Source organism: Natrix helvetica (genome assembly GCF_964273705.1).
Source record: "Natrix helvetica genome assembly, chromosome: 3".
Lineage (NCBI taxonomy): Eukaryota > Metazoa > Chordata > Lepidosauria > Squamata > Natricidae > Natrix > Natrix helvetica.
The window spans coordinates 152944565-152970886 of NC_138549.1; the positions used below are offsets into that span (position 1 = coordinate 152944565).

The window sequence follows — 26322 nt, forward strand, 5'->3', positions numbered from 1 at the left end:
CCAAAACTTTTAGTGATGGGGGATTTTAATCTGCCGTCGATGGGAGAAGCGTCTGAGGGGGTTCGGGAGTTCATGGCTTCCATGACAGCCATGGACCTGACCCAGTTAATTCAGGGCCCTACTCACGAGGGAGGCCACACCCTGGACCTTGTTTTTGTCTCCGGCCAGTGGACGAGTGATCTGGGAATAGGGGATCTAGACATTATTCCCCTGTCATGGTCGGATCACTCACTTCTCCGGCTGGACTTCCCTGGTGCTACCCCCCGCCGCGAGGAGGCGGAACTGGAAGGTATTAGATGGTTCCGCCCCAAGCGCCTGATGGAACCGGATAGGTTCCAGACGGAACTTGGGCCACCTCCTGTGGACCTGACCCGCCCCCGAGTAGAGGACCTGGTAGTCGCATGGAATAGTGCGGCTACCGGGGCCCTAGACCGGGTGGCGCCTTTGCGGCCTCTCCTGCGGCGAAGAACCACCCTGGCACCTTGGTTTACCGAGGAGCTAAGGGTGATGAAACGCCACAAGAGACGCCTAGAGAGTCGTTGGAGATCCTCCCGTTCCGAATTTGACCGAGCACAGGCACGAGCATATTTGAAGACGTACCTTGTGGCACTAAGAGCGGCCAAACGTCAACATTGCGCTGCTCTTATTGCGTCTGCAGATAACCGCCCTGCCGCCCTGTTTCGGGTGACCCGTTCCCTCTTGTTCGAGAGACCACGGGAAGCCCCTTTACAGGGTAGAGCAGAGGAGTTTGGGAATTATCTACAGGACAAAGTCGCTCAAATCCGGATGGGATGGACCCCTTTCAGTGGTTCAGTAGAGACGCCCGTTGCGAGTCTTGAGGGACCGCTTTGGGAGGAGTTTGACTCGGTTGCCATCGAGGATTTGGACAGGTTGCGTGGACGTCTGCGACCCACCACATGTTTATTGGACCCGTGTCCCTCCTGGCTTGTACTGGCATCCTGGGAGGTCACGCGTGACTGGCTCCTGGGCCTGGTGAACGCCTCGCTGGGTGAGGGGTCTCTACCGGCCGCCTTGAAAGAGGCGGTGGTGAGGCCCCTGCTCAAGAAGCCTTCCCTGGACCCAACGGACCTAGTCAATTATCGTCCAGTCTCCAACCTTCCTTTTTTAGCGAAGGTTGTAGAGAGTGTGGTAGCACAGCAGTTCCCACGTCACCTGGAGGAAAATGATTATCTAGACCCGCGCCAGTCCGGCTTCCGACCCGGGCACAGCACGGAGACGGCCTTGGTCGCATTGGTTGATGATCTCTGGAGGGCCAGAGATAGGGGTTGTTCCTCTATCCTGGTCCTATTAGATCTCTCGGCGGCGTTCGATACCATCGACCATGGTATCCTGTTGCACCGGCTAGAGGGGCTGGGAGTCAGGGGCACCGTTTTACGGTGGTTTGGCTCCTACCTCTCTGGTCGGACGCAACGTGTGTTGACAGGGGAGCAGAGTTCGACCCGGAGGCCACTCACATGTGGAGTGCCACAGGGATCGGTGCTCTCGCCTCTCCTGTTCAACACATATATGAAACCGCTGGGCGAGATCATCCGTGGTTTTGGAGTGGGATATCATCTGTATGCTGATGATACTCAGCTATACATTTCCACTCCGAACCACCCCAATGAGGCCGTCGAAATGATGTCCCGGTGTCTGGAAGCCGTACGGGTCTGGATGGATGGCAACCGACTAAAACTCAACCCTTCCAAGACGGAGTGGCTGTGGCTTCCGGCCTCCCGGTTCAACCAGGTGTTTCCATCTCTGGCCATCGGGGGCGTCCAACTAGCCCCCATGGAACAGGTGCGCAATTTGGGCGTCCTCCTGGATACCCGGCTGTCCATGGATAACCATGTAACAGCCGTGGCAAGGGGGGCGTTCCATCAGATTCGCCTGATGCGCCAATTGCGCCCCTTATTGGACCGGGATGCCCTACGCACAGTCACCCATGCGCTAGTGACGTCTCGCCTGGATTACTGCAATGCTCTCTACATGGGGCTTCCCTTGAGATGCACTCGGAGACTACAATTGGTCCAGAACGCGGCCGCGCGGGTGATTATGGGGAGGACTAGATACTCCCCTGTAACACCTCTCCTGCGCGAGCTGCACTGGCTGCCTGTGGTCTACCGAGTGCGTTTCAAGGTTTTGATTATGATCTTTAAAGCGCTCCATGGCACAGGGCCTAGTTATATGCAGGATCGCATCCTGCCCCACACATCCCTACGACCAATTCGCTCACACAGAGAGGGACTTCTCCGGGTGCCGTCCGCCAAACAGTGCCGGGGGGCGACACCCAGGAGCAGAGCCTTCTCTGTGATGGGCCCAGCCCTATGGAATGACCTCCCCCGTGACATCAGGATGATTTCCGATCTCCGCTCCTTCCGTGTACAGCTGAAGACCCACCTCTTTCAATTATCCGGCCTGGCTCAATCGCAATCGTAATTTTCCCATTCCTCCAAACTGTTTTTTAAATTGTTCTTAAATATTAATTTTATTGGGTTTTTACAATTGGGGTATTTTAAAGCAGATTTTTAACTGTCTATTGATGTACTTTGCTTCCTCCTCCGTGTATGTATGTGTGTTGTGTATGTATGTACGTTTGGTGTTGTTATATATGTTTCATGTTATATGCTCCATTGTACGCCGCCCCGAGTCCTACTTGGAAAGGGAGCGGCTAATAAATCTAAATTTATTATTATTATTATTAAAGTAGCAATAACCCAGCTTTTTAAAGCAGCAATACCTCTGCTGTCTCATCCCCATTTCATCATCTAAAGTTACCGCCTTACAATGGCTGGTCAGCTTCAAATCATCATTACCTTGACATGGCTTCTATTGCTTCCTTCCCTGTAAGACTCCAAGCTTTCCAGTCTTTTCACCCCTCCCCACCTTTCTAGCTGGAGATTACACTTCATCCTCCATTAATTTGTTCCCCCTTTTGAAATAGTCAGAAGCAGTGAATCCCGAAGCAGTGAATCCTGACCGAACACAGGTAAGATCCTATTTACGGACCTACCTTGTGGCACTGAGAGCGGCCAAACGTAGACATTGTGCCGCTCTTATTGCATCCACAGATAACCGCCCTGCCGCCCTGTTTCGGGTGACCCGCTCCCTCCTATCACAGAGGCCGCGGGAAGCCCCTTTACAGGGTAGAGCAGAGGAGTTTGGGGAATATCTGCAGGATAAAATCGCTCAGATCTGGAGTGGATGGGCCCCCGTCAGTGGCCCAGGGGAGATGTCGGAAGCAAGTCTTGAGGCACCACGCTGGGAGGAGTTTGACTCTGTTGCCCCTGAGGATTTGGACAGGTTACGTGGGCGACTGCGAGCCACTACATGTTTATTGGACCCGTGTCCCTCTTGGCTTGTACTGGCATCCTGGGAGGTCACACGAGGCTGGCTCCTGGGTCTTGTGAACGCTTCATTGGAGGAGGGGTCCTTGCCGGTCGCCTTGAAAGAGGCGGTGGTGAGGCCCCTACTCAAGGGGCCTTCCCTGGACCCGGTGGAGCTAGCTAATTATCGTCCCGTCTCCAACCTTCCCTTCTTAGCGAAGGTTGTAGAGAGTGTGGTGGCACAACAGTTCCCACGTCACCTGGAAGAGGCCGACTATCTAGACCCGCGCCAGTCCGGCTTCCGGCCGGGTCACAGCACGGAGACGGCCTTGGTCGCGTTGGTGGATGACCTCTGGAGGGCCAGAGATAGGGGTTGTTCCTCTATCCTGGTCCTATTAGATCTATCAGCGGCCTTTGATACCATCGACCATGGTATCCTATTGCGCCGGCTGGAGGGGCTGGGAGTAGGGGGCACCGTTTTGCAGTGGTTCTGCTCCTACCTCTCCGACCGGACGCAATGTGTGTTGGCAGGGGAGCAGAGGTCGACCCTGAGGTCACTCACTTGTGGGGTGCCACAGGGGTCGGTCCTCTCGCCCCTCCTGTTCAACACATACATGAAGCCACTGGGTGAGATCATCCGTGGTTTTGGGGTTGGATACCATCTGTACGCTGATGACACACAGCTGTACATTTCCACCCCAAACCACCCCAACGAGGCCGTCGAAATGATGTCCCGGTGCTTGGAAGCCGTTCGGGTCTGGATGGGGGACAACAGACTCAGACTCAACCCCTCCAAGACTGAGTGGCTGTGGCTTCCGGCGCCCCGGTTCAACCAGTGGATTCCATCGCTGGCCATAGGGGGTGAACAACTGCCCCCTGTGGAACGGGCGCGCAATTTGGGCATCCTCCTTGATGCCCGGCTGTCAATGGATGACCATGTGGCAGCCGTGGCAAGGAGGGCGTTCCACCAGGTTCGCCTGGTGCGCCAATTGCGCCCCCTATTGGATCGGGACGCCTTACGCACGGTCACTCATGCGCTGGTGACGTCTCGCCTGGACTACTGCAATGCTCTCTACATGGGGCTCCCCTTGAGATGCACCCGAAGACTACAGCTAGTTCAGAATGCGGCCGCGCGGGCCATCATGGGAGGGACAAGATACTCCCATATAACACCACTCCTGCGCGAGCTGCACTGGCTGCCTGTGGTTTTTCGGGTGCGTTTCAAGGTGTTGGTTACTATCTTCAAAGCGCTCCATGGCACGGGACCTAGTTACCTGCGGGATCGCATCTCACCTCATACATCCCTGCGACCAATCCGCTCTCACAGGGAGGGACTCCTCCGGGTGCCGTCCACTAAGCAGTGTCAACGGGCGGCGCCCAGGAGCAGAGCCTTCTCTGTGATGGGCCCAACCCTCTGGAATGACCTCCCCCCCGATGTTAGAACTACCACAGACCTCCGCTCCTTCCGACAGAAGCTTAAGACCCACCTGTTCCAGTTAGCTGGCTTAACCGATTCATAGTCCCATTTAACCTCCTGGCAAACATCTTATTGGGCAGTTTTTAAGGGTATTTTAATGTTTATTTGTATTTTATTTTACATATTGTACAGTCTACATCCTACCTCCTCCGCGTACCTATTTGTATATTGAATGTATATCTATATTTTGTATTATACTGTTTTAATATGACTGTACACCGCCCCGAGTCCTGTTTAGGAAAGGGCGCGATTTAAAAATTTAATTAAATAAATAAATAAATAAATAAAATTATGTTTAGTGTATAAAAGTATTTCCTGACTTTGGTCCGAAAGTCCCCTCACAATTAGCTTTAATAAATGCTAACATTTTGAGAGAAAGGAAGAGGCTGCCCCTTCCATTTTTTTTTTACATCTACTCTTATATACAGAACCTCTGCAATGTCTCCAATTATTTGCTTTAGTTCCAAGGTAAAAATTCAGACATCCTTCACGAGGGGAATTGCTGTAGCTACCTCAAATTATTTCTGTTTCCATTTTCTTTTCCAGTTCTAAAATATCCACTTTCCAGATACGGTAGCCATATATACGTAAGTTGTGTGTGTGTTTATGTGTGTGTATTGATTGGCTATCCTTTCAAAACCAAAGAAATGTTGGGAAGGCCTAGAACGCTGTCTGTCAATCTGTCCATGGACAGGAAATCTCTAAATACAGAACAGAACAGGATCAACTTTAGTGCAATGGGAGAAATCAGCCATATTCCATCATGGACAAATATTTTCTAAAAAAAATATTGAATATGCTCTGCTTCTAGTCTGCCTTATGCTTTCCAATGTACATGGAGTCACAAGTACTTGCTCATGGAAGTAGAAATACACACAAAAAGAGGGCATCACTTTATTAAATAGAATAGATATCTTCTGTGGTCAATCCTAGTAAACAGTTTGGCAAGAATTCCATAAGCCATGATCTGCATTCTTTTCCTAACATGGTTTTATTTGACAGCAGCTGTGACCTGTGCCTTTTCATCTACCATGGATCCTTGATCAATGGCCATCGGCACACATCCAATTAATGTATATGTGACCATTGAGCATTTGCACCAATATAGCTTGTCTCGCCATTGCTCATGTTGAACTTTATTTGGTAATCTAACTCCTACTCATGTAAGAGGTAAGACTTCTCAGCTCTCTGCAATCCCCTTTTTATTTTGCTGTCTTTTATTTTCCAACACTTTGGCATCAACAAACCTAACTACTTTAAATGAGTTTGCTTTATGAAAGCTCCACTTAAGAGGTGGATGAGCTGTGAGAAGAAGTCCCACAACATCTGGTGTCATCAAAGCCTATATAGTATTAAAGCTATGTCTCTGCTGGTTATTGCTGTATAAGGAGCTGAACAAATTAAGAATTAATGCTTTTATTTTCTTTTTTCTTTTATCTCTGTCCATTTCGCCCTATGTATGGTTTTTTTTTCCAGACTGTAACTAGTTTCCATTGCTTGGTAAGATGCCCTACGTACTCTCTGTTAGAATTTGTTGCATTTATTAGCTTTGTTAAGTAATATTTTGAAACCTGAACCTGAATGAACTGCCAAACCTTGCAGTCCATTTTACTGAATCAGGGACTGGTCACAGATACAACTTCAGCCAGTTTACAACAGGGCAAGGTGAAAGCAAGGGTGCCTTCGGGGTAGCTAAAACAGGATGGCAGCTGGGATTGCACAATCAACATTATCTCAACATATATGATGCACATAAAAAGGGATGGGGTTTTGATCACATGATCACACCTATCTTCTTGACATTTTTGATTCCTTCCTCAGGTCAAAAGTCTTGTTTTGCCACAAAAGGCCTAAACTAACAGTTCCGACAATATTTAAAGAAAGAAAATTCATCTTAAATTGTTTCTTTTTTAAGTTTAAGTTTAACCAAGCTTTAAATTTATCATGGAGACTTTTGTCTCAAAATTTATTTTTCCAAACTTTTTTTACTTTACAGCTATTACAGCACAATTGCAATGCTAGGCGTTGCTGTTTTCCTTGGTGGTAAATTGTTATTTTGATTGTTAGCTTCATGTTTTGTAAATATATTTTTCATCACTGTTTAGTTGCATTGCTCACATGAACGTTCCTAAATCTGTTGCAACCTGTTTCTGAAATGCGATTTTTTTCACAAAAGTGTAAATTAGGTTGATTCACATACAGACTTGGTAAAACCCAAGGTGGTGAGGGCACAATTATATAGTTTAGGTATTGTTTGTGATCTTTTATTCTGAAAGATAAAATTTCCCTACAGTGAGGGCAGTTTAAGATGAAAAGGGAGTATGAGATTTTTCTTTATGGCATTTTTTCTGTTGAATATCTTTCTTAAACTGTTTCTATCACCTAAAGGTTGGGAAAGCAAGTTTTAGTGCTTGTTTCCAAAGGATCAATTTGAAGAAAGGACTTCTCTATAGAAAAATGTGAAAAGGAGGGGGAAAACTCTATTCTCCTCCCCCCATGGCTGCATTTTATAAATATTCCCCAAAAGACTAATCAAGTTCTTAAACCTATCTGTCCTGTACAGTTTGGTTCCTAATATCCAAATAAGAGCAGAACTGGGAATGTATTACTTATAGCAGATGGGGAATTTCGAAGCACATTTTTAGATGCTGATATTCTTTTTAGGGTATATATATTATTCTTTTTTATAGGCTCAAGTTCAATAATCTAAGTTTTTTCATACTGATGTGGTATTTATAGGATTGAAATTTATCATGGACTGTAGAAATCCTTTGATAAATTATCTACCTAAGTTCTTGTTTTGAAGACTTCAAGTTGATTTTTTTTTCAAAGCAAATCTCAAACTTGGTATTATTTCTTGGCTGAAATGACAAATCAATATGAAGGAACATTATTTTTTAAATGCAGGTGCTGGCATTCCCTCAGAACAGTACATTAGCAAGGGAGAAAAAGGGAAGAGCCTTCTAGACAATAGACAATTTAAAAATACATCAAACAGAGGTATATTTTGTTAAAAATAAAGAGAGGGAAAACAGACATATAATGGTTTTAGAAAAAACACAAGGGAACATTAAATGTTTGTATCGATTCTTCAACTACATTTTATAGCTATGGATACCTTTTGGCTGGGAAGAAAGAAACCTGTCCAATAGTGCCAGTGTGACTATTTATATGGTGTTTCTATAGTATATCCATATACATGATGCTAGGCAGAGCAAGAGTAGAATTACTTCTTTGAAGTTCTTCAATAATCTCCTTTTTTCTAAGTTCATATGGGGAGGGGAGGATGATACAAGAATGTGAATGTAAATAAATGCATATATCATGAATAATGTCAGGGAATGTTTGTAAAACATCATATAAACCTTTGCTGAAACTAAGGTAAAAAAATTAAGATAGTCTCACATTGTAATGAACAAGGACACACATTCTACTTTGCAGCTACTAAGATTGTTGGACAAGCAGGCACAAAAACAGCCAGGGAAGTGACTGAAGCCTGGGAAACAGTCACCTCGTTGGTCAACAGGAGTACTGATCTACTACCAGCTTATCAAGTACTTATAGTAGAAGGCGAGGGCTGGGCAGCACAAGCAAATGACAGCTTATCAACACACCCCAATCAACATCTAAAAAGCCACATATAACAGTCACCATATAAATACCATACACAGAACAGCACATAGTCTGCTAGAGAGCAGTTCCCTGAAGATGGGCTCCAGCATGAGTCCAAAAGCTGGGAGGACAAACTTCTGGTCCCGGTCACCAACCCAGATTGGAACCTGCAGCATTATCCTGGGACACATATATTTGCCTTCATTTGTAAGGTTAAAAAAGCTTGAATCTTGTCCATAGTTACCTGGATGATATTTCACCTGGGAGTTCTATGCACAGCATGGAGAGCATGGCACAAAATATAATTGTTTCAAGGTAAGGTGTTGATGAGAACAGGAAAAAAGTCCTGAAGAGATACAGTACTGTGCAAAAGTTTTAGGCAGGTGTGAAAAAATGCTGTAAACAAAGAATGCTTTCAAAAATGGAAGTGTTAAAGATTTACAGTATGTTCATAAATGAACAAAATGCAGTGAATGAACAAAAGAGAAATCTAAATCAAATCAATATTTGGTGTGACCACCCTTTGCCTTCAAAACAGCAGCAATTCTTCTAGGTACACTTGCACACAGTTTTTGAAGGAACTCGGCTGGTAGGTTGTACCAAACATCTTGGAGAACTAACCACAGATCTTCTGTGGATGTAGCTTTCTCACATCTTTCTGTCTCTTCATGTAATCCCAGACACAATCGAGGATGTTGAGATCAGGGCTCTGTGGGGGCCATGCCATCACTTCCAGTACTTCTTGTTCTTCTTTACGCTGAAGATAGTTCTTAATGACTTTGGCTGTATGTTTGGGGTCATTGTCGTGCTGCAGAATAAATTTGGGGCCAATCATACGCCTCCCTGATGGTATTGCATGATGGATAAGTATCTGCCTGTATTTCTCAGCATTGAGAACACCATTAATCCTGACCAACTCTCCAACTCCATTTGCAGAAATGCAGCCCCAAACGTTCAAGGAACCTCCACCATGCTTCATTGTTGGCTGCAGACACTCATTATTGTACTGCTCTCCAGCCCTTCGACGAACACATTGCCTTCTGCTACAGCCAAATATTTCAAATTTTGACTCATCAGTCCAGAGCATCTGCTGTCATTTTTCTGCACCCCAGTTCCTATGTTTTCATGCATACTTTAGTCACTTGGCCTTGTTCCCACGTCGGAGGTATGGCTTTTTGGCTGCAACTCTTCCATGAAGACCACTTCTGGCCAGGCTTCTCAGGACAGTAGATGGGTGTACCTGGGTCCCACTGGTTTCTGCCAATTCTGAGCTGATGGCACTGCTGGACATATTCCGATTTCAAAGGGTAATAAGCTTGACGTGTCTTTCATCTGCTGCACTAAGTTTCCTTGGCCGACCACTGCATCTATGATCCTCAACGTTGCCCGTTTCTTTGTGCTTCTTCAAAAGAGCTTGAACAGCACATCTTGAAACCCCAGTCTGCTTTGAAATCTTTGTCTGGGAGATACCTTGTTGATGCATCATAACTACCTTGTGTCTTGTTGCTGTACTCAATCTTGCCATGACATGAAACCATCTTTCACAACCTCACCTTGGTAGCAGAGTTTGGCTGCTCCTCACCCAGTTTTACATCTCCTACACAGCTGTTTCTTTTTCAGTTCATGACTGGGTTTCAACCTACCTGTGACATTGATGACATTTTTGGTATAATTGGTTGATCATATTCCTGACTATAATCCTACAAAATCCCTGACTTTGTGCAAGTGTACCTATGAGAATGGATGCTGGTTTGAAGGCAAAAGGTAGTAACACCAAATATTGATTTGATTTAGATTTTTCTTTTGTTCGCTCACTTTGCATTTTGAACATTGACAAAAATAAACAATCATTATTTATATTTCTGAAAGCATTCTTTGTTTACAGCATTTTTTCACATTTGCTTAAAACTTTTAGACAGTACTATGCAAATCTTCACCTAGTCATAAAGTTCACTGAATGACCTTGGGCCAATGATCATCTCTCAATCAGATTTCTTATGCATCTTTAAACATATCTCTGATGTTTCAGAAACTGCACCTTTATAAAACCACTGGGGGATTATTCAATGTCATCCTAGCAGTATCTTCTACAGAATAACCCATCCTTTTCTTAATTTAGCATAGAACACTGCCCTTTTCTTTGCAATAATATATTCAATATAAACTGAGAAGTCTCCGTGGGAAGCAATCTGGTTTTAGTGGTTAGGAATCAGCAGACAGAACTGTGATTCAGAGAGCAATGCCCCTATGCTTGGCTGTGACATATTCTGCAACCTTGGATAACACAGTTCTGCTTTTTGTACTTATCATCTGTTGGCTTTGAGCAATATTCCTCCGTATGCAATCATTTATAAAATATTGCAATACAATTTTATTATTACCTATTTTTGTCAGGCACAATTAACAAGTGCACTTCAAAATATTGGTACGCTGGAGAGTTGCTTTAATGTAGGTATAATATATTAGTCACTTTGTATAGTCATTTGACACACACACACACACACACACACACACACTTGATGTAAGCAATTTTTCAGTTATGAATTGTCAGTTTTGATTTTCAGTGTTTGGAACCCATAGAAAAGTCATGATAATGTTGACTTTTTGCTGATACAAGTTAGAGCAAGCAAATCATTTACCACTATATGCAGAATATGGGTTTGAGTACAGCTTTGCAATAACTGATTGCTTGGCCTTTTATTCTCATCTATTACAGCAATGTCTAGATTTTTTTTCTTGCTCATTAGCTCATTAGCTTCATGGAGATCAGTATAACCCTGGTCAACACAATTATGTAACTGATGAGATGTAATAAGTATCACAATTTTACATTGTTTTGTTAAGTTGTAAAGCTGAGTGACAATGACTCCAGGATCTTACACATGTCAATCCCAACCACCAGGTAATGAATGCCAGTTATCTGACTTTTTCTATCTCAGCAGTCAGTTCTGTTTGGCTGAAATATCTGGCAATGCAAAATAAAGGAAAATATTTTTCAATAAAATGAAGGGATCCTTTTTTGAAGCTACTAAAAACTTTTCAAAACAGTAGATCTACTGTCAATATTATTTCCTGTTCAATATAAACTAAATTCTAGTATATGTTTAGTTCTTTCAAACTGTGCTATGTAAAATACAGTTTCTTCTTTGGCAATTATATTCACAATTATAAAATAAAAATTAAAAAATTCTATCATGTTGATTAATCAAAAATAAATCTGCAATGAATGTTCTCATAATAGCTTAAACTGAAAGATTCAAAATTATGAATTAAATCCCTCCTATCCAGGATTGTCTTTTTGTTGTTGTTTCCGCCACTGGTTTATTTTCTCTTTTACTCACTCTTGGTTCATTCTTATTTATTTTCTTTTGAAATGTTTTTCTGCTTCTCTTCTCCATTTTACCCCCCCCTCTATAGTAGACATTTCCTGTGAAATTCTACCTTTACTCTGATTTGGCTTGAAATGAAATTGGTAAGAAGAAATCCCCAAAAGTAATGTTTCCCCTTGATTCTTGTCTGAGAATGAAGACGTATAGAAGATTAAGCACGCATGTAGGTCAACAAAGGGGGGAAAGGAAGATATCAGTCCTTTATAAAAAAGTGATCTTTACAAGAAAGTGAACATACGCGGTGCACCCATCAGCCTGCAAATGGAGCTGTAAACTTAAAGAGGGGTTGCGGGCAAAGGTTCATTTTTCCACCAATCAAAATGAATACAAAAAAAGCATTTCTTAGAGAAATTTGAGAAATCAAGCACCACTCCCTCATGTTTGTCTTCTATAACCACATTCATCATTTTAAATGTTCCCTCTTGGAAGGAAGTGGCACCCAATTATGAAAAAGCTAAAGAGGGAACATTTGTTTCGTAATTGTTTATACAAGAATCTTTCCTTGGTTTCTGATACCAAAAAACCACCACTGTAAGAATCCTTTGTTTGTGCCTCAATTATTATTTTTTATATGCTTTTGATTCAAGAGTATGACTTGGCCATTCTTTTTCGTCGAGGTGATTCAGCCACTGAGTGGGAGAACTTCCTCAGATTAATCCTTCAACTAACATGACATGTTTACATATAATGTCTTCCTGCCTAACTCCCCACTGGGTGTAATAAAAGTAAAGATAGAAAACTCCCGTTAAGAATAGAGGTGTTAGGCCTACAAGGCCTACCTCTGTCTCTTGTGGAATAGATGTATATACAATGCAGACTTAATATCTTGTTACCTCAACACTGACATTTCCACACAAGTCATATTCATCATGAAAAAACAAGCTCTGTGGAAAATGTATATGGATTCCTACATTCAGTAAGGGAAAAGTGTTTAGACCAGCTATGGATTCCTAATAGTTTCTATGGGAAACTTATTAACTGGTATTTGCCCAGCAGAACACTTTCAAGATTTGTCCTGATTAATCATAGCCAATACAGAGTGAGTGGCAAATTTTGTTTCGTATTTAGATTTACTTTATTGTCATTGTACGTATATACACAGTATACCCATACAACGAAATTCACATAACACCCACAGACCAGGCCCAACACACATGACAATCCCCCCATATACCCCACCCTCCAAAAATTCCCCACCCCAACAAAGAGGTGGACATTTTCTCTTTGTATATAATAATGGAATACAAAGGTCAACACGGGAGCTATGACTCAAAGTATACATATTATAGCACTCGCTAGAACTATGACTCGAAGTGTGCCCATTATAGCACTTGCTAGAAACACCTTAAATCATCTGCATCTCCTCCTGGGGCTGTGCAGTTGCACTTTCCAACTGACATACACCTTGGGAAAAGTTCCAAGGTGTTCCTGACAGGCACTATCCCTGTACCCACATATATGAAGACTCATATTTTATATTTCGAATCCGGATCTTCATACACATACACATAGTGCAGAGTTTGTCTCATAAACATATAGACAATACTGGATTATGAAATGTTGTTAGCATGACATATTCATTTATTCTGCATAGAGTATGACTGCTTACTTACAGAATACCAAGTTTCTAATGTTGGTGGGTTATTAGCAATAGCAGTAGCACTTAGACTTACATACCGCTTTATAGCCCTCTCTAAATGATCAGCATATTGCCCCCAACACTTTGGGTCCTCATTTTACTGCCCTTGGAAAGATGGAAGGCTGAATCAACCTTGAGCATGGTGAAATTTGAACTGCCAAATTGCAGGCAGCTAGCAGGCAGCAGAATAGCCTGCAATACTGCACTCTAACCACTGCACCACCGTGGTTCATATTAGCGGTATAAAATCTAGGATTCTGCAGTAATCCAGATACAAATGTAAAGAGATGATTTAGTAAGTATGTGGTTGAGCACGCAGTATCTGCTGGGAATATCTCATAGATCACATGGGCTCAGGAAAAATCACAGATTCTTTAAGAAGTGTTCCCTATGTGCTACATCAGTTTTTTTCAACCTTCCCAATGCCGCAACCCTTTAATACAGTTCCTCATGTTGTGGTGACCCCAACCATAAAATTGGTGTCCCGGTTCCTGACCATCGAAAATATGTGTTTTCCGATGGTCTTAGGCGACCTCTGTGAAAGGATCGTTCAATCCCCAATGGGGTCCACAGGTTGAGAACCACTGTGCTACATGAAGACATACATTCTAAATCACCTTTTACTTTTCAAATCCATACTTTTTACTTTACACAGTTGTAACAAATTCATCTGGAGTTGCATCCATTAGGATATTTTTATATCCCTTTTGGTCTCATGGCTGCCAAGAAAGTAATCTTACAGCACAAATAGTGTAACACTTTGAAGATGATATTTTAAAGTAGAGAAAAATGGCAAACTTCTATTAGAATGGACAGTGGAATAACGATGGAAACCACTGAGGCCTATGATTCATTTTCCAGCCTTCAGCCTCTAATTAGCAATAGAAGCTAATGTGGTGTAGTAATTATTTATTTTATGTATGTATTACATTTGTATGCCACCCATCTTCCTGAGAGGTGGAAAATCTAAGTTCTTGTCCTCCACTAGGCAAGAATCCAGCTGGGTGATGTTGGCCTAGGCTTGCTTTCTTAGACTGAGAAGTCAGAAAACATCCTGTTAGTACGCAAAGGCCAACTACTTCCAAAATTGTTGCCAGGGAAACTGCATGGAACTGTCCATTAAGTCACCAAGAGTTAAGACTGACTTGAAAGAACTAAATAAATAATTTTATTTTTATGATGTATACTCCGCCTTTCTGTTTTGGTGATCACTGAAGGCAACAATATTCTGAACAGGAATAGAAAAAATTAAAATGAGATTAAAGGTACCGTAAAATAAATATCAAAAGCGTCCAACACAAAGTACAATCTTTATAATGAGGCACTTGTTAGAATAAAATGGCTTTACACACTTGAAAAAAGTGTAGAATTGAATTGGAATAAGAAATAGACTGAGGGTAATTTTTGAAAAGAACAAAATTTGAAAGTCATTTTAATTATTAGTTAATTATTTCTTAGTCAAAATTAACTAGTTAAATTATCAATATTAACAGTAATATAATTATAATATAATGATGCATAATTATAACTACTTATAATTAATAATTATTTAATTATTAGTTTAGATAAAAGATCATTGTCCTTCAAGCAATTTCCAGTGATAGATTTGTAATTTGCTTGCTATGGGGATCTAAACATTGCTTTTGTTTCATTGATCAAATTGCAGGTATTTGAAATAAGCCTGTAAAACCTACTCAATGGAGACAAAAGTGAAAAGACTATATACTCGTGATGGCAAACCTATGGCATGCGAGCCATTTCTGAGGGCACGCAAGGCATTGCCCTGTCAGCTCCAGCACACATGTGCGCGCTTGGCCAGCTGATTTTCAGCCTTGATTTTCAGCCGTTTTTCGGGAACAGACTTTCAATTTGCTTGTTGGGCTGTTTTTCGCCGTCCCCAGGCTCCTAGAAAGCCTCTGGAGCCTATGGAGGGGAGGGGAAATGGACCTATCGGGCCCACTGGAAATTAAAAAATGGGCCGTTTTCGCCCTCCTCATGCTGCTAGAAAGCCATGCGCCCATGCGTAGGGCAGTAAGGGGAGGTCACATCTACATGCTCAGGGGGCACAGCACCGGGGGGGAGCATTAAATTATGGGGCTGGGCACCTGAGTGAAAAAGTTTCGTCATCACTGCTATATACACAATATGTCTTTGTTGTACAGAACATCATAGTAGGACAGATGCAGGATCACAGTTAATAGTCTTTAAGAGCAAAATATGAAGTGACCATGTGGTGAAGAAAAAGAAACAAGCAGTGTATCACTGTTGTTTGAAAGGATGCTTCAATAATTCTCTTGTTAACAACTTATCCTTTTATAATAAACTTCTAGCATTGAACATAGTTAGTGCACCTAAAGAACAAAGTAACAAAAGCAATCACTGTTACATATTGACGGACAGTATGGTAGTTTCCACCAAGGTCCTCTGATCCAGCGGGAAAATATTCAAAGGTGATTGGTTAAGACATCTGACAGCTCCCTATAAACGGGCTGCTGCCAGACAGAGTCCTTGCTGGATTGTACATAGCGTTGACTAATAAAGAGCTGTTGTTACTGTTCGCCTGAGTCTGCCTCATCCATTCACCCAATCTAACAATCACACCTTGATCTGTGTCCTTCTGGATGCTAGAAGCAAATAACTGCAGCATCCTTGGTACAGTACACATCCGGTCCCTTACTACCCTCAGTTGAAGGGGATCCATCTGTTCCATTTTGTAGAGATTCTCAGTCATTCAGGTCATGGTTGTCTCAATGGCTTTTTCAGGAGGCAACTGGACTTTCTCCCCCCCCCTTTTTTTGAAGATCTTTTGCTCATCCATGATATTCAGATGAGATGAGATGAGAAGCGAAATGTCTTCAAAAAAAAAAAAAAAACCACCACCAAGAAATTCCAGTTGCCTCCTGAAAAAGCACCTTTGGGACAACCGTGACCCAGATGACTGAAAATCTCTACAGACTTTTAACTATACAATTTGGGATGAACACCTTTCAATAGTGTGAGGAAAAAACCACAGGCTACAGGAACCAGGAGCACTACTTCAGGTGACCCTGAGAACACAGATAAACCTCCAAGTGCTTCAACCTCTAAAAGGATGCAAATTACCAGCCGTCTGCAAGGAATATAAATCTTTCCATTCCTCACTACCCTGTCAAGAGCTGAAGAAGCTTCTCGGATGAGAAGAGAAGCCTCTTAAAAGAAAAAAGACAAGACAAGGAAGTCTAGTTGCCACCTAAACAAACACGTTTGGGACATCTGTTCTATCGTTAAATAACTCTTACTATTCTCCAAATATTTGCAATGTTTAATTTAACTGTATTTCCTTTTGATCTGAATTCACTGGTTTAATATTTTATTTGAAGGTAAATTTCTATAGTTTGAACAGTAAAAAACCACCAACCATCAGAAACTGTGCTGGATTTGCAGCCCTTAAATTCCCAGAAAAAAATGAACTAAATTGGGATTTCCTAATACAGTATATGGTTTGCAAAAATCCAGACAAAAACTAGATGGAAGAAAAGTGACACACACACAAACAAAATCTCAATTTTTGATGCTCAGTGGCTAAGACACTGAGCTTGTTGATCAGAATGGTTGGCAGTTCGGCGGTTCAAATCCCTAGCACTGCTTAACGGAGTGAGCTCCCGTTACTTGTCCCAGCTTCTGCCAACCTAGCCATTCGAAAGCATGTAAAAATGCAAGTAGAAAAATAGGAACCACTTTTGGTGGGAAGGTGACAGCTTTCTGTGCCCCTTCGGTGTTTAGTCATGCTGGCCACATGACCATGGAGACGTCTTCGGACAGCACTGGCTCTTCGGTTTTGAAATGCAAATGAGCACCGCCCACTAGAGTTGGGAACAACTAGCACATATGTGCGAGGGGAACCTTTACCTTTAATAGATATTCAGGTTTTTTGCATCCTGGGTATGTTGATCCTAGGATTGTAAATGATAGGAAAAGGGCCACCTATTTTAGCATCTCTCAACTGGCCTTTCCTCTGTCTAACAGCATTCAAGAGAACTAAATGCGTATGCCTGCTTTTAATAAGTGTAGCAATGCTGGTCTCTCTGCCGGCTCATTTCTTGGCAGCTTACTATAGGCCCGCATTCTACTTTAACGATATAACATGTGGCTATCTTCTTATTACTTCTTAAAGATAAAATATCCCTGTTTGTAGCCTAGATGCTCAGACTTTCTCTTCGGCCACCACTTTCTGTATGTCTTTGTCTCTTAGGGTTTAAATAGATCTAAAAAAACACCTTTCAAATCAATGCATGGATAGTTGTGATGTTTATTTCAGAAGAAGTGGCCGAGGAGAAGTAAAATTATCATTATTCTGGCTACCTATGATCATAAACTGGATTGGGGTCCTGAGCACTATCTTTAAGGAAAAGCTAAACAAAACAAGACAAAAAGGTCAATGACGTGATGTACAGTTAATGTTAAAGTGATTTAACATTAAGAGCCAAGCAAGATGCAACTGGGCATCTTTGCAAATCAGAAATAAATATCCAATCAGTGTACAAGAGAAGAGAAGCCTGCTTGCCTTTTTAACTTCCTTTTCTGGATCAACTCTTTTTCCTCTCCCCACCACCCTCCAGCAAAAAGCCTGAATTATCAAATCTCTGATGATGTATGCAGCAGGAACAGTAGCAATAGGTCAGCAATACAGAAGTCAAAGTACATGACTAATATAAAATTTGTCAAAGATAAAAGTGGAGTAAGTGGTACATAAGTCAATAAATAGACCATAACAAAGAAGGAACAAAAGCCTGGTAGGGTGGATATGGATAGCTATCTTGGCTTTAAAAAAAAATCAAGCTCTATTTGGAGAGCAATCAAGTTGCTGTAGGAAATAGGCTTAAAAGATTGGGAACCCCGAGTTGCAGGAGCAAAAGTTCAACACTGATGATTGCAGGCCTGCTGCTGAAAGAACAAGGGCAAAGAGCTAAAAGAAACACGAAATATAAGACTGTTCAAAGTCTAAACGTAGTTCACCTTTAAATCAAATTTCTGTGAGATATATTGGATGAAACTCTTGGATAGCTGTGACTTAGGCCTCCTTTTTTTTTTTTGCATTGAATACTCTTATTCTACAAGGCTGTCCCAAAACCTGTTTGGTTTCCATGGCAGATTTCAAATCCCACCCTTTTCTAGACTTACAGACAAAAATGAGATGTAATAAATACCCTGGGAATTTGCCCTTCCCAGTCACACGTATAAAATTAATGGAAGTTGTGCAACTGCATTACTAGATCCTTGCATAATTTTCATTCATTTGAACAGAAAAACTTCCTGGTGGTTTGAGTAGATCTGTCTTCCAGTCAAATCTTTTAATTGTGCCCAACACCCGCTTCCTTTTATTTCACACTAAGGACATCTTCCATTATCTTTTCTTATCCGTATTGTGATTTACTTCCTCTTACAAATTCCTCCCACAATGAAAACCTTTTGAGGTGAATTGGATTGAGAAAGAGTGAACTGTTTACAGTCACCTTAAATTTGGTGATTAACGGTAGACATGAACCTTGGTCCCTCTTACTCTAGACCAGTGGTTCCCAACCTTTTCTTGGCCATGTCCCACCTAAGCATCTTTAAAATCCTGATGCTCTCCCTGTGTCATATAATTCTTACTTTACTCAAAAAGTAAACTCTACTCACGCGGAGGAACCTAAAAGCCATTAACTTGGTTTAAACAAGGTTCAATTTTTCCCTATTAAAAATCAAATTGCCTCCCTGTGGGTTCCCACGTTGGGTACCACTGCTGTAGACCAAAATGTCAGGCTTGATGCAAGTTCTAGAAGCTGAAATATAAAACATTGGTACGACAACAGTTTGGGAATGGTATTTTTTAACATATGTGAAATTAAATGTGCATTATATGGCAAGTATAATACTATACATACATTTTCAACCTTAGCACTAAAACATGAGTCTTTTTGCACTGATCTTACCTGTCCTATACCCTGTGTTATTGAGGTATACTGCAAATGTGCGAATTTCATGCTGGGCTTGCCAGGATGGAGATGAGCAGTTTTCATTGTTGGTGTAGGTGTTGTGATTGTGGACATATTTCCCTGTAAGAATAGAAGAGCGGGATGGACAGCACATGGGTGTTGTCACAAATGCATTGATGAAGTGTGCACCTCCCTGTTCCATAATCCGCCTTGTTTTATTCATCACTTGCATTGAACCTGAGGAAAGAAAAACAGTATCATGTAGAAAAAGACAAGTTTTATCAGCTTCATCCTAAGTATCAAGCTGAAGGAGCCAATCATGATAAAGGCATTTAAGCAAGGGAAAATTGGTGACACATCTGTTATTTATCCCTGCAAAAGTATGAATTTAGTAAAAGCTTTGATGTTTTAAACTCTTTGAAGGTTTAACAAACAAACCCAAACAATCCAATATTAATATTCAAGCTAACACTATGCTACAGAAATAGCAAAACAGCCATATCAGATTGTTCCAAATTGTCAGCAAGTTAAGCTTTAAGCTTTAAATCTAAAGAAGCATATCAGACACAAAGAAAAAAAAACTAAAGAAACAAAACAAAACAATTGAGCAGGACAATCTCAACAGATTCTGTTTCCTGAAATGTGACTTGATAGATAAGATTCATTATCAAGTCACTGTCATCCGCTAGTGACTATATAAATAAATCTTCTCTAAGATGATCTGTCTCCAATCTGGTCCTTCAGATATTCAATTCCTGATAAAACAGTAGAAATGTTTGCTCACCTTCAAGCACATGCAAGGAAAATGCCCCTCAGATTTTTCCACTTAACAAAGATCAACTATTGGGCAAAAGGAAAGGTCATGTCTATCCTCTTTCTAGCTCTTACTATAGTGTACAAAATACATGCTATAGCCAAAAAAATGATACAATTCAAACCCATGCTTCTACCTTAATTAGGCACCGTTGAGTTCCTGGGAAATGACTATATTATCAAACTTTTAAATTATGAACTAAAAATAATTGTCTATAAAAATGTTCACCATTGACTATTTACTGAGACTTCTTGCTATGATTTCTAGGCCAGGAGTGTTTGATTTGCAGCCATTCTACTTTAAATTTTATTTTGTCCTTCTAAAGATCTATTACAAATGCATGTTGTCAATTAGAGTTTTTATCTTCAGTATGGTGTACAAATTAATGGCAAAAGGTAGAATTCATTTCCGAAAGAATACATTTGCAATGGCAGTGAAGGACTATTTCTCAACTGGTTGTTTATCTTTAGATATATTGTACAAAATATCCAGACCGAAAAAGAATTCATGCACATTCACATTTTGAATGTCAATCTCTTTTTTTTTTCAAACTCAAAATATACTGCAAAATGAAAGTTATAAGCTTTGGAATTTCCAAATGATATCTCAGCAGCCCCAGACATTGAAATCAGACAATAGGTATAAACCAATATATCCTGGATATAACATGTGTCCCACCTGCTCTACACAAGAATTGCCAAACTGGAAATTGGAAGAGGGGCTCTTAGTTATAATGATAGGACCCAGAAAAGTTCATGTGAAGAATTTGCAATGGAAAGAGCTGAGCAGGTTTTCCTGCTCTTCTTATTAGATACTAATAAGTTATTAACTTATTATGCTTTCTTGAGAAAAAAAGAACTTATGATCAAATTAATCATACAATAGAAAGTAATTTCTGAAATGAAAATACTGTATAGCCATGTTATTCTTTTATTGATTAGTTGTGTTTAGATATTGCCAGATTCAATACAATTTTTTGCCAGTGGTTTATAGCATAAAAACATAGTAAAAGTGTTCATGTACTTATATACTTATTTCCTGTTATTCCATCCTCTCTTTAAAAATGCAGAAGACATTTTAGGTGAACTTTTATAATTAATTAAACTATTAAAAGGTAGATCTCATAATCTTACCATCTTGCGTCCTTCCTCTTTAAATAACCCAGGTTTCATCAATCTTTTGTCATTCTGTTATAAATATTATTAAAACATAAAACGTTTTAAATGCATTTTTATTGAAATAATAGTACATGTTATGGCTTCCCTTGGGGATACTAACTTCTTTTAATAAAACCACTGTAATGAAAAGATCCTATAGATCAACAGTCTTTAGTACAGAAACCTATAATCTCTTTCTAGTTTGAGAGCTAATCCAGAGGGGCAGATTAGTGAAAGGTAAACATTCCCTTTTGTTACACTATTAAATAGACTGGCTTTAAATATTTTAAAACAATGGCAAACTCATCCAACAAAAACTTCCTTCCTTTATCCTGTCTCCTAAGACAAGTGATGCAAGAGGAAATAAAATCTCCCAAACAGTTGATTCATTCCTTTTCTGGAACGTCATTACTTATCTGTTAATTAAGCAAAATATTTGTCTCTGAAGGAGAAAAACTATTCCAGACAGTCTAACGGTTATGTTGCAATGTTTAGTAGCAATGTTGTATTTAAACCACATTTATGTTTGTATGTCATGCAAAATGGGCATCATATAATATTAATGACATTTAATTGACCCAGACATTTTAAATATGCTAGGATCTTCTAAAATATTTATTCAGGTATTTGGATAAATCAGTGATATTATGGGACTTCGTACAAGACTAAAAGCTGCTTCAGGCCTTTGTAATCACATCAAATTGGTTGTGTTTGAGATTTGAGCAAATTTTCACTTGACTGTAACTTATTTGGTTTCTTAACCTCAAATAACCTGCCTTATCACTCCTTGTGCCCCCCCCCCCAACCTCCTGGTCTTTCAAGAGGAAGGATTGCTTGATCCCTTTCAGCTTCCCATCATAGGAATCTCTAAATTTCTTTGTGTATGACCACAATAAATACACACAACATATGGATGAGTGGGCATGTGCATCTAATTAATTTTATTTTCCTTTTGCAGAGTTGAGAGCTAGGCAAGAGTTATTTTTTTCCTATTTCAGAAAAATTTTGGAAACTTGGGGTGGAGAAAGAGTTCAATTCTTTTTGTTTTCATTATTTTGAGGTTGGCCCAAATGGAAATTTCAAGGTTATCTTCAAAATGTTTTTAAAACACTGGAATGCTCTGGAATGGAAACAATGCCAGTATGCAAGGGCTGGCATATTATAAGTAATTTGGAGATCTGTCTTTTTGTTCTGTAAAGTGGAAGAACAAAAAAAAAATCTATAAAGAGGTTAATGTTTTATATACATGAAAAGTTTCTACATCAATTTGTTTTCAAACACACATATATTTGAAACTTGTTTATGTATACATACATATTCTAACCCAATCCTACAATGCAAATTTTGCATAAATAGAAAACATGGTACATATTGTCTGTTATACAAAGCTGCATAACTTAGTATTTCATTGCAGATCTCACAGAAAGATAAGAGTTATATAGTGAAATCTCTATCTACTACTTAATTCTGTAAACTCCTATAAAGCCCTGTCTGACTCTTTTAGGATCTTAGGAGGCATTTGCCATACATTCTTGCAGTCTTAATTAATAGCAAGAAACTTGGCTTAGAAGGAAAGTATTTCTTCAAAAGATGAACACTCAAACAGAAATAAAGACACTTGGTTTGGTTTAGTTGTAATCCAATTCCAACTGTTATAGTTTGTAGTAACTACAAATTACATTTGAAAAAAACCTTCATTATGAAAGATATATTTTGCAACTTAGTAATTAATTGTAGAAACACTGTATTTTTCTAGACAAACATAAGAGGAACTTATCAAATTTCTGAACCAGCATAGTCTGAAAATGTCTGGATTTGGTTTGGGAGACAGAAAATTAGCATGAGGTCACTAAGAGGCTCAAATAGCCCTCAGGAAATAAAATTCTCAGATTTTCTCAGTCCCACTTTTCACAGTGTAATATGAGCATATTTAATTAATTTCTAGCTTTTGAAAAGCATTTCATACATTACCAAAAAAAAAAGAGAAAAGAAAAGAAAACCTTTTGTGCAGCAGAGATTTAATGGATATGTGACATGTTCCAACCTATAATACTAATTACTGACCTTCATAGAGCTACATTTTTCACCAAGTTGCATTTTATTAGCAGAAATCATACCATTAACACCAACTCTTGAAGACTCTGAATTGAATGGATGAATTCTGGAGAACAGAAACTAGCAGATGACTTTAAAATTTTATAAATATTCAGTGCTTTGTAATGTATGTATGTATGTATGTATGTATGTATGTATGTAAAATACATTATATATATTTTACATACATACATAAAAACATATTGGTGTTTGGACACAGTTGTTATATGTATGTATGTATGTATGTATTTATATAGATGTTTCATGTCCAATTAAATCTCTATTAACACAGTTCTGCATTGGTGTTTGAGTACAGTTGTTTTATATATATGGTGTACCCAAACACCAATGCAAAACTATGCTAATGGAGATTTAATTTGACATGAAACATCAACATGTAACTGATAGAGAAGCTTGTATAAGTTTAATGCCTAACACAAGTTAGACATATAGCTTCTGATATCTTTTCAACCTTTGAAGTTTTTTTCAATCATACCAATCCTAAACAAATTTCCGTAGCATTTTTTGAGGTTTTTTTTTACTGCAAATATAAAGTAAATCCTATATTTTTTTTAAAAAAATAAGCTGATATTAAAATCTTTAAAAAGACCTTAATTTTTTTAAAAAAATAAAAAAATCTAAATCTAAAAAATCTTGATGTATGTGATGTATACAGTAGTAGCAAAGATCAGGGGTTAATATGTATCTAAATTTAAGGCCTGCTATGGTTTTTAAGAACAGCAAAGTCACTGGTTTCAACTGGAGAAAGTGGCCCATTTTTTTTTCTTTTGCAAATTTGAAACAAATCTATCTTTAAAGTTTGGAATATGAATAAGGATTAAAAAGAACTCTTAAACGTATTTATTTTAGTGGTGCTTTAAACAAGGGCTGTGCCTCCAACATATTGTATTGTAGCATTCAAAGCCTTTACAACATTGGGGGGGGGGGGACTGAACATTTCTATACTTTGGCAGGAGTTCCAAAGGCTCTGGGTATCAACCTACATTTTACACCCCTCCCCCCCAAATCAGACAGCATGTACTAGCTGTGGTCGAACACTTACCACAACATTTTGCACTGGATCTGGGTCCTGTACAACAAGGATCTCCAACCTTTCTAACTTGGCGGACCAATGGAAGAGGTGGGGGAGGCGATATGATTTTACATGTGTGCGTACTCGCGCATCACTTCAGTGGCCAGTTCAAAATGGGCTCACACACACACACACACACACACACACACTGGAAAAGACTGTGTGTGTGTGTGTGTGTGTGTGTATTCTTATCCATTTTTAATGTAAGATCCTGGAATATTGCAAATAAGTGTAACTGTGTCTTGCAAGACTTGTGATAATATGTCATCTCATAAAAACCAGTCCAATCATTTAAGTGTATAGTTAATTATCTTTAAGTGTATAGTGAATTATCTATTACTGAGATTTGGGTTTATGATTTGGAGTTACTACTCATTTAAACATATTTTTCCTGTTAGTAATAAAGTCTCTGGTGCCCAGCAGAACGTTCAACCAGAAATGACACTGACTTTGAAAATATTATATTGGAAGGAGAGGTAACTATTCAAAGCTTTCTGTGCTTACTATTATACCTCTTTTTTCTCATGCTATCAAAAGCTGGATAATTTGCTTTGCTGAATGCCATGTTAAGGTTTACCGGTAGTTAAATTGTACATACATAAAACTATATGATTGCTACGTATTTGCCATCTACATATCTTGGCTTGGGTGAACATATCTTGTTAAAAATGTATTTGGTTATTTACATGGAGACTGTTTGCCTTTAGCGTAAAAGCCAAGATATCACCCCCTATCCCAATGTTTGCTCCTTAACCTCTTTAAACTTGTAGAGCAGTAGAAGAATATTCCAGAGTCTTCATCTTTTTTTCAGATATAATTAAAGAAAAACATGTATCACAGAAGAACTAGGGAATTAAATAGAACATGTAGTCCTTTATTTACAACAGTTCATTTAGTGACCACTCAAAGTTATAATGGCCCTGGAAAATGTGACTTACGGCCATTTTTCAGTTATGACCCTTGCAGCATCCCTATGATCATGTGATCAAAGTTCAGATGATTGGCAACTGGTTCGCACTTATGACTATTGCTATGCCCCAAGATCATGTGATCTCCTTTTGCAAAGTTCTGACAAGCAAAGTCAATGGGGACACCAGATTTACTTAACAAACAGGTTACTAACTTTATCAACTGTAGTCATTCACTTAACAACGGTGGAAAGAAAGGTCATAAAATGGGGCAAAACCCACTTAACAACAGAAATGTTGAGCTCAATTGTGGTCTTAAGTCGAGGACTACCTGCAGTTAAAAACATTAAATACAAGTTGTGCACCATTATTGTTGAAAAGTAGGTATTCTTTGTACCATTATTTGCTGTTTAACTTGATTTTATTTAAATATTTAACTGTAAGATACTAATTGTAGTTAACTGATCTACTGATATAGTATTTATTGATACTTATTGATACTGATAACTTCATAGGAATCAGTGAATTACAATGTTATACCTGCAACCTTGAAGAATGTATCCTCAGAAGTAAGTTACACTAAGTTCAATAATTTCTCAGCATTACTCAATATATTGTTCAAAAGCCTTGGGTTCCAAATAAAACAATAGACTACTTATTCTGCCTTTCCATGTAATAGTTCTCTGATCAATATTCTTCTCAATTCCACCCCTGCAGCAAACCCCCAAAATGAACACTTTCAGAACTGTTAGTTTACTTCTATTTGAAGAGATCCAAGCTGCAGTAGGGGCTTGTAGCCATCAAAATATCCAGAGAGACAAATGAAATTAGACACAATAGCTTAAAGCCAATTTAAGTA

General features: G+C 39.8%; 1 protein-coding gene across 3 annotated transcripts in view; it reads right to left on the reverse strand.

Moving 5' to 3' along the window:
* The window catches only part of SULF2 (sulfatase 2), a 182351-nt gene that overhangs the window by 77122 nt on the left and 78907 nt on the right, over positions 1 to 26322 (reverse strand). For all 3 annotated transcript variants that reach the window (XM_081947016.1, XM_081947014.1, XM_081947015.1), the window contains exon 3: positions 19395 to 19634. In XM_081947016.1, coding sequence (XP_081803142.1) covers positions 19395 to 19634 — 240 coding nt within the window. The remainder of the gene's footprint in view (positions 1 to 19394; positions 19635 to 26322) is intronic.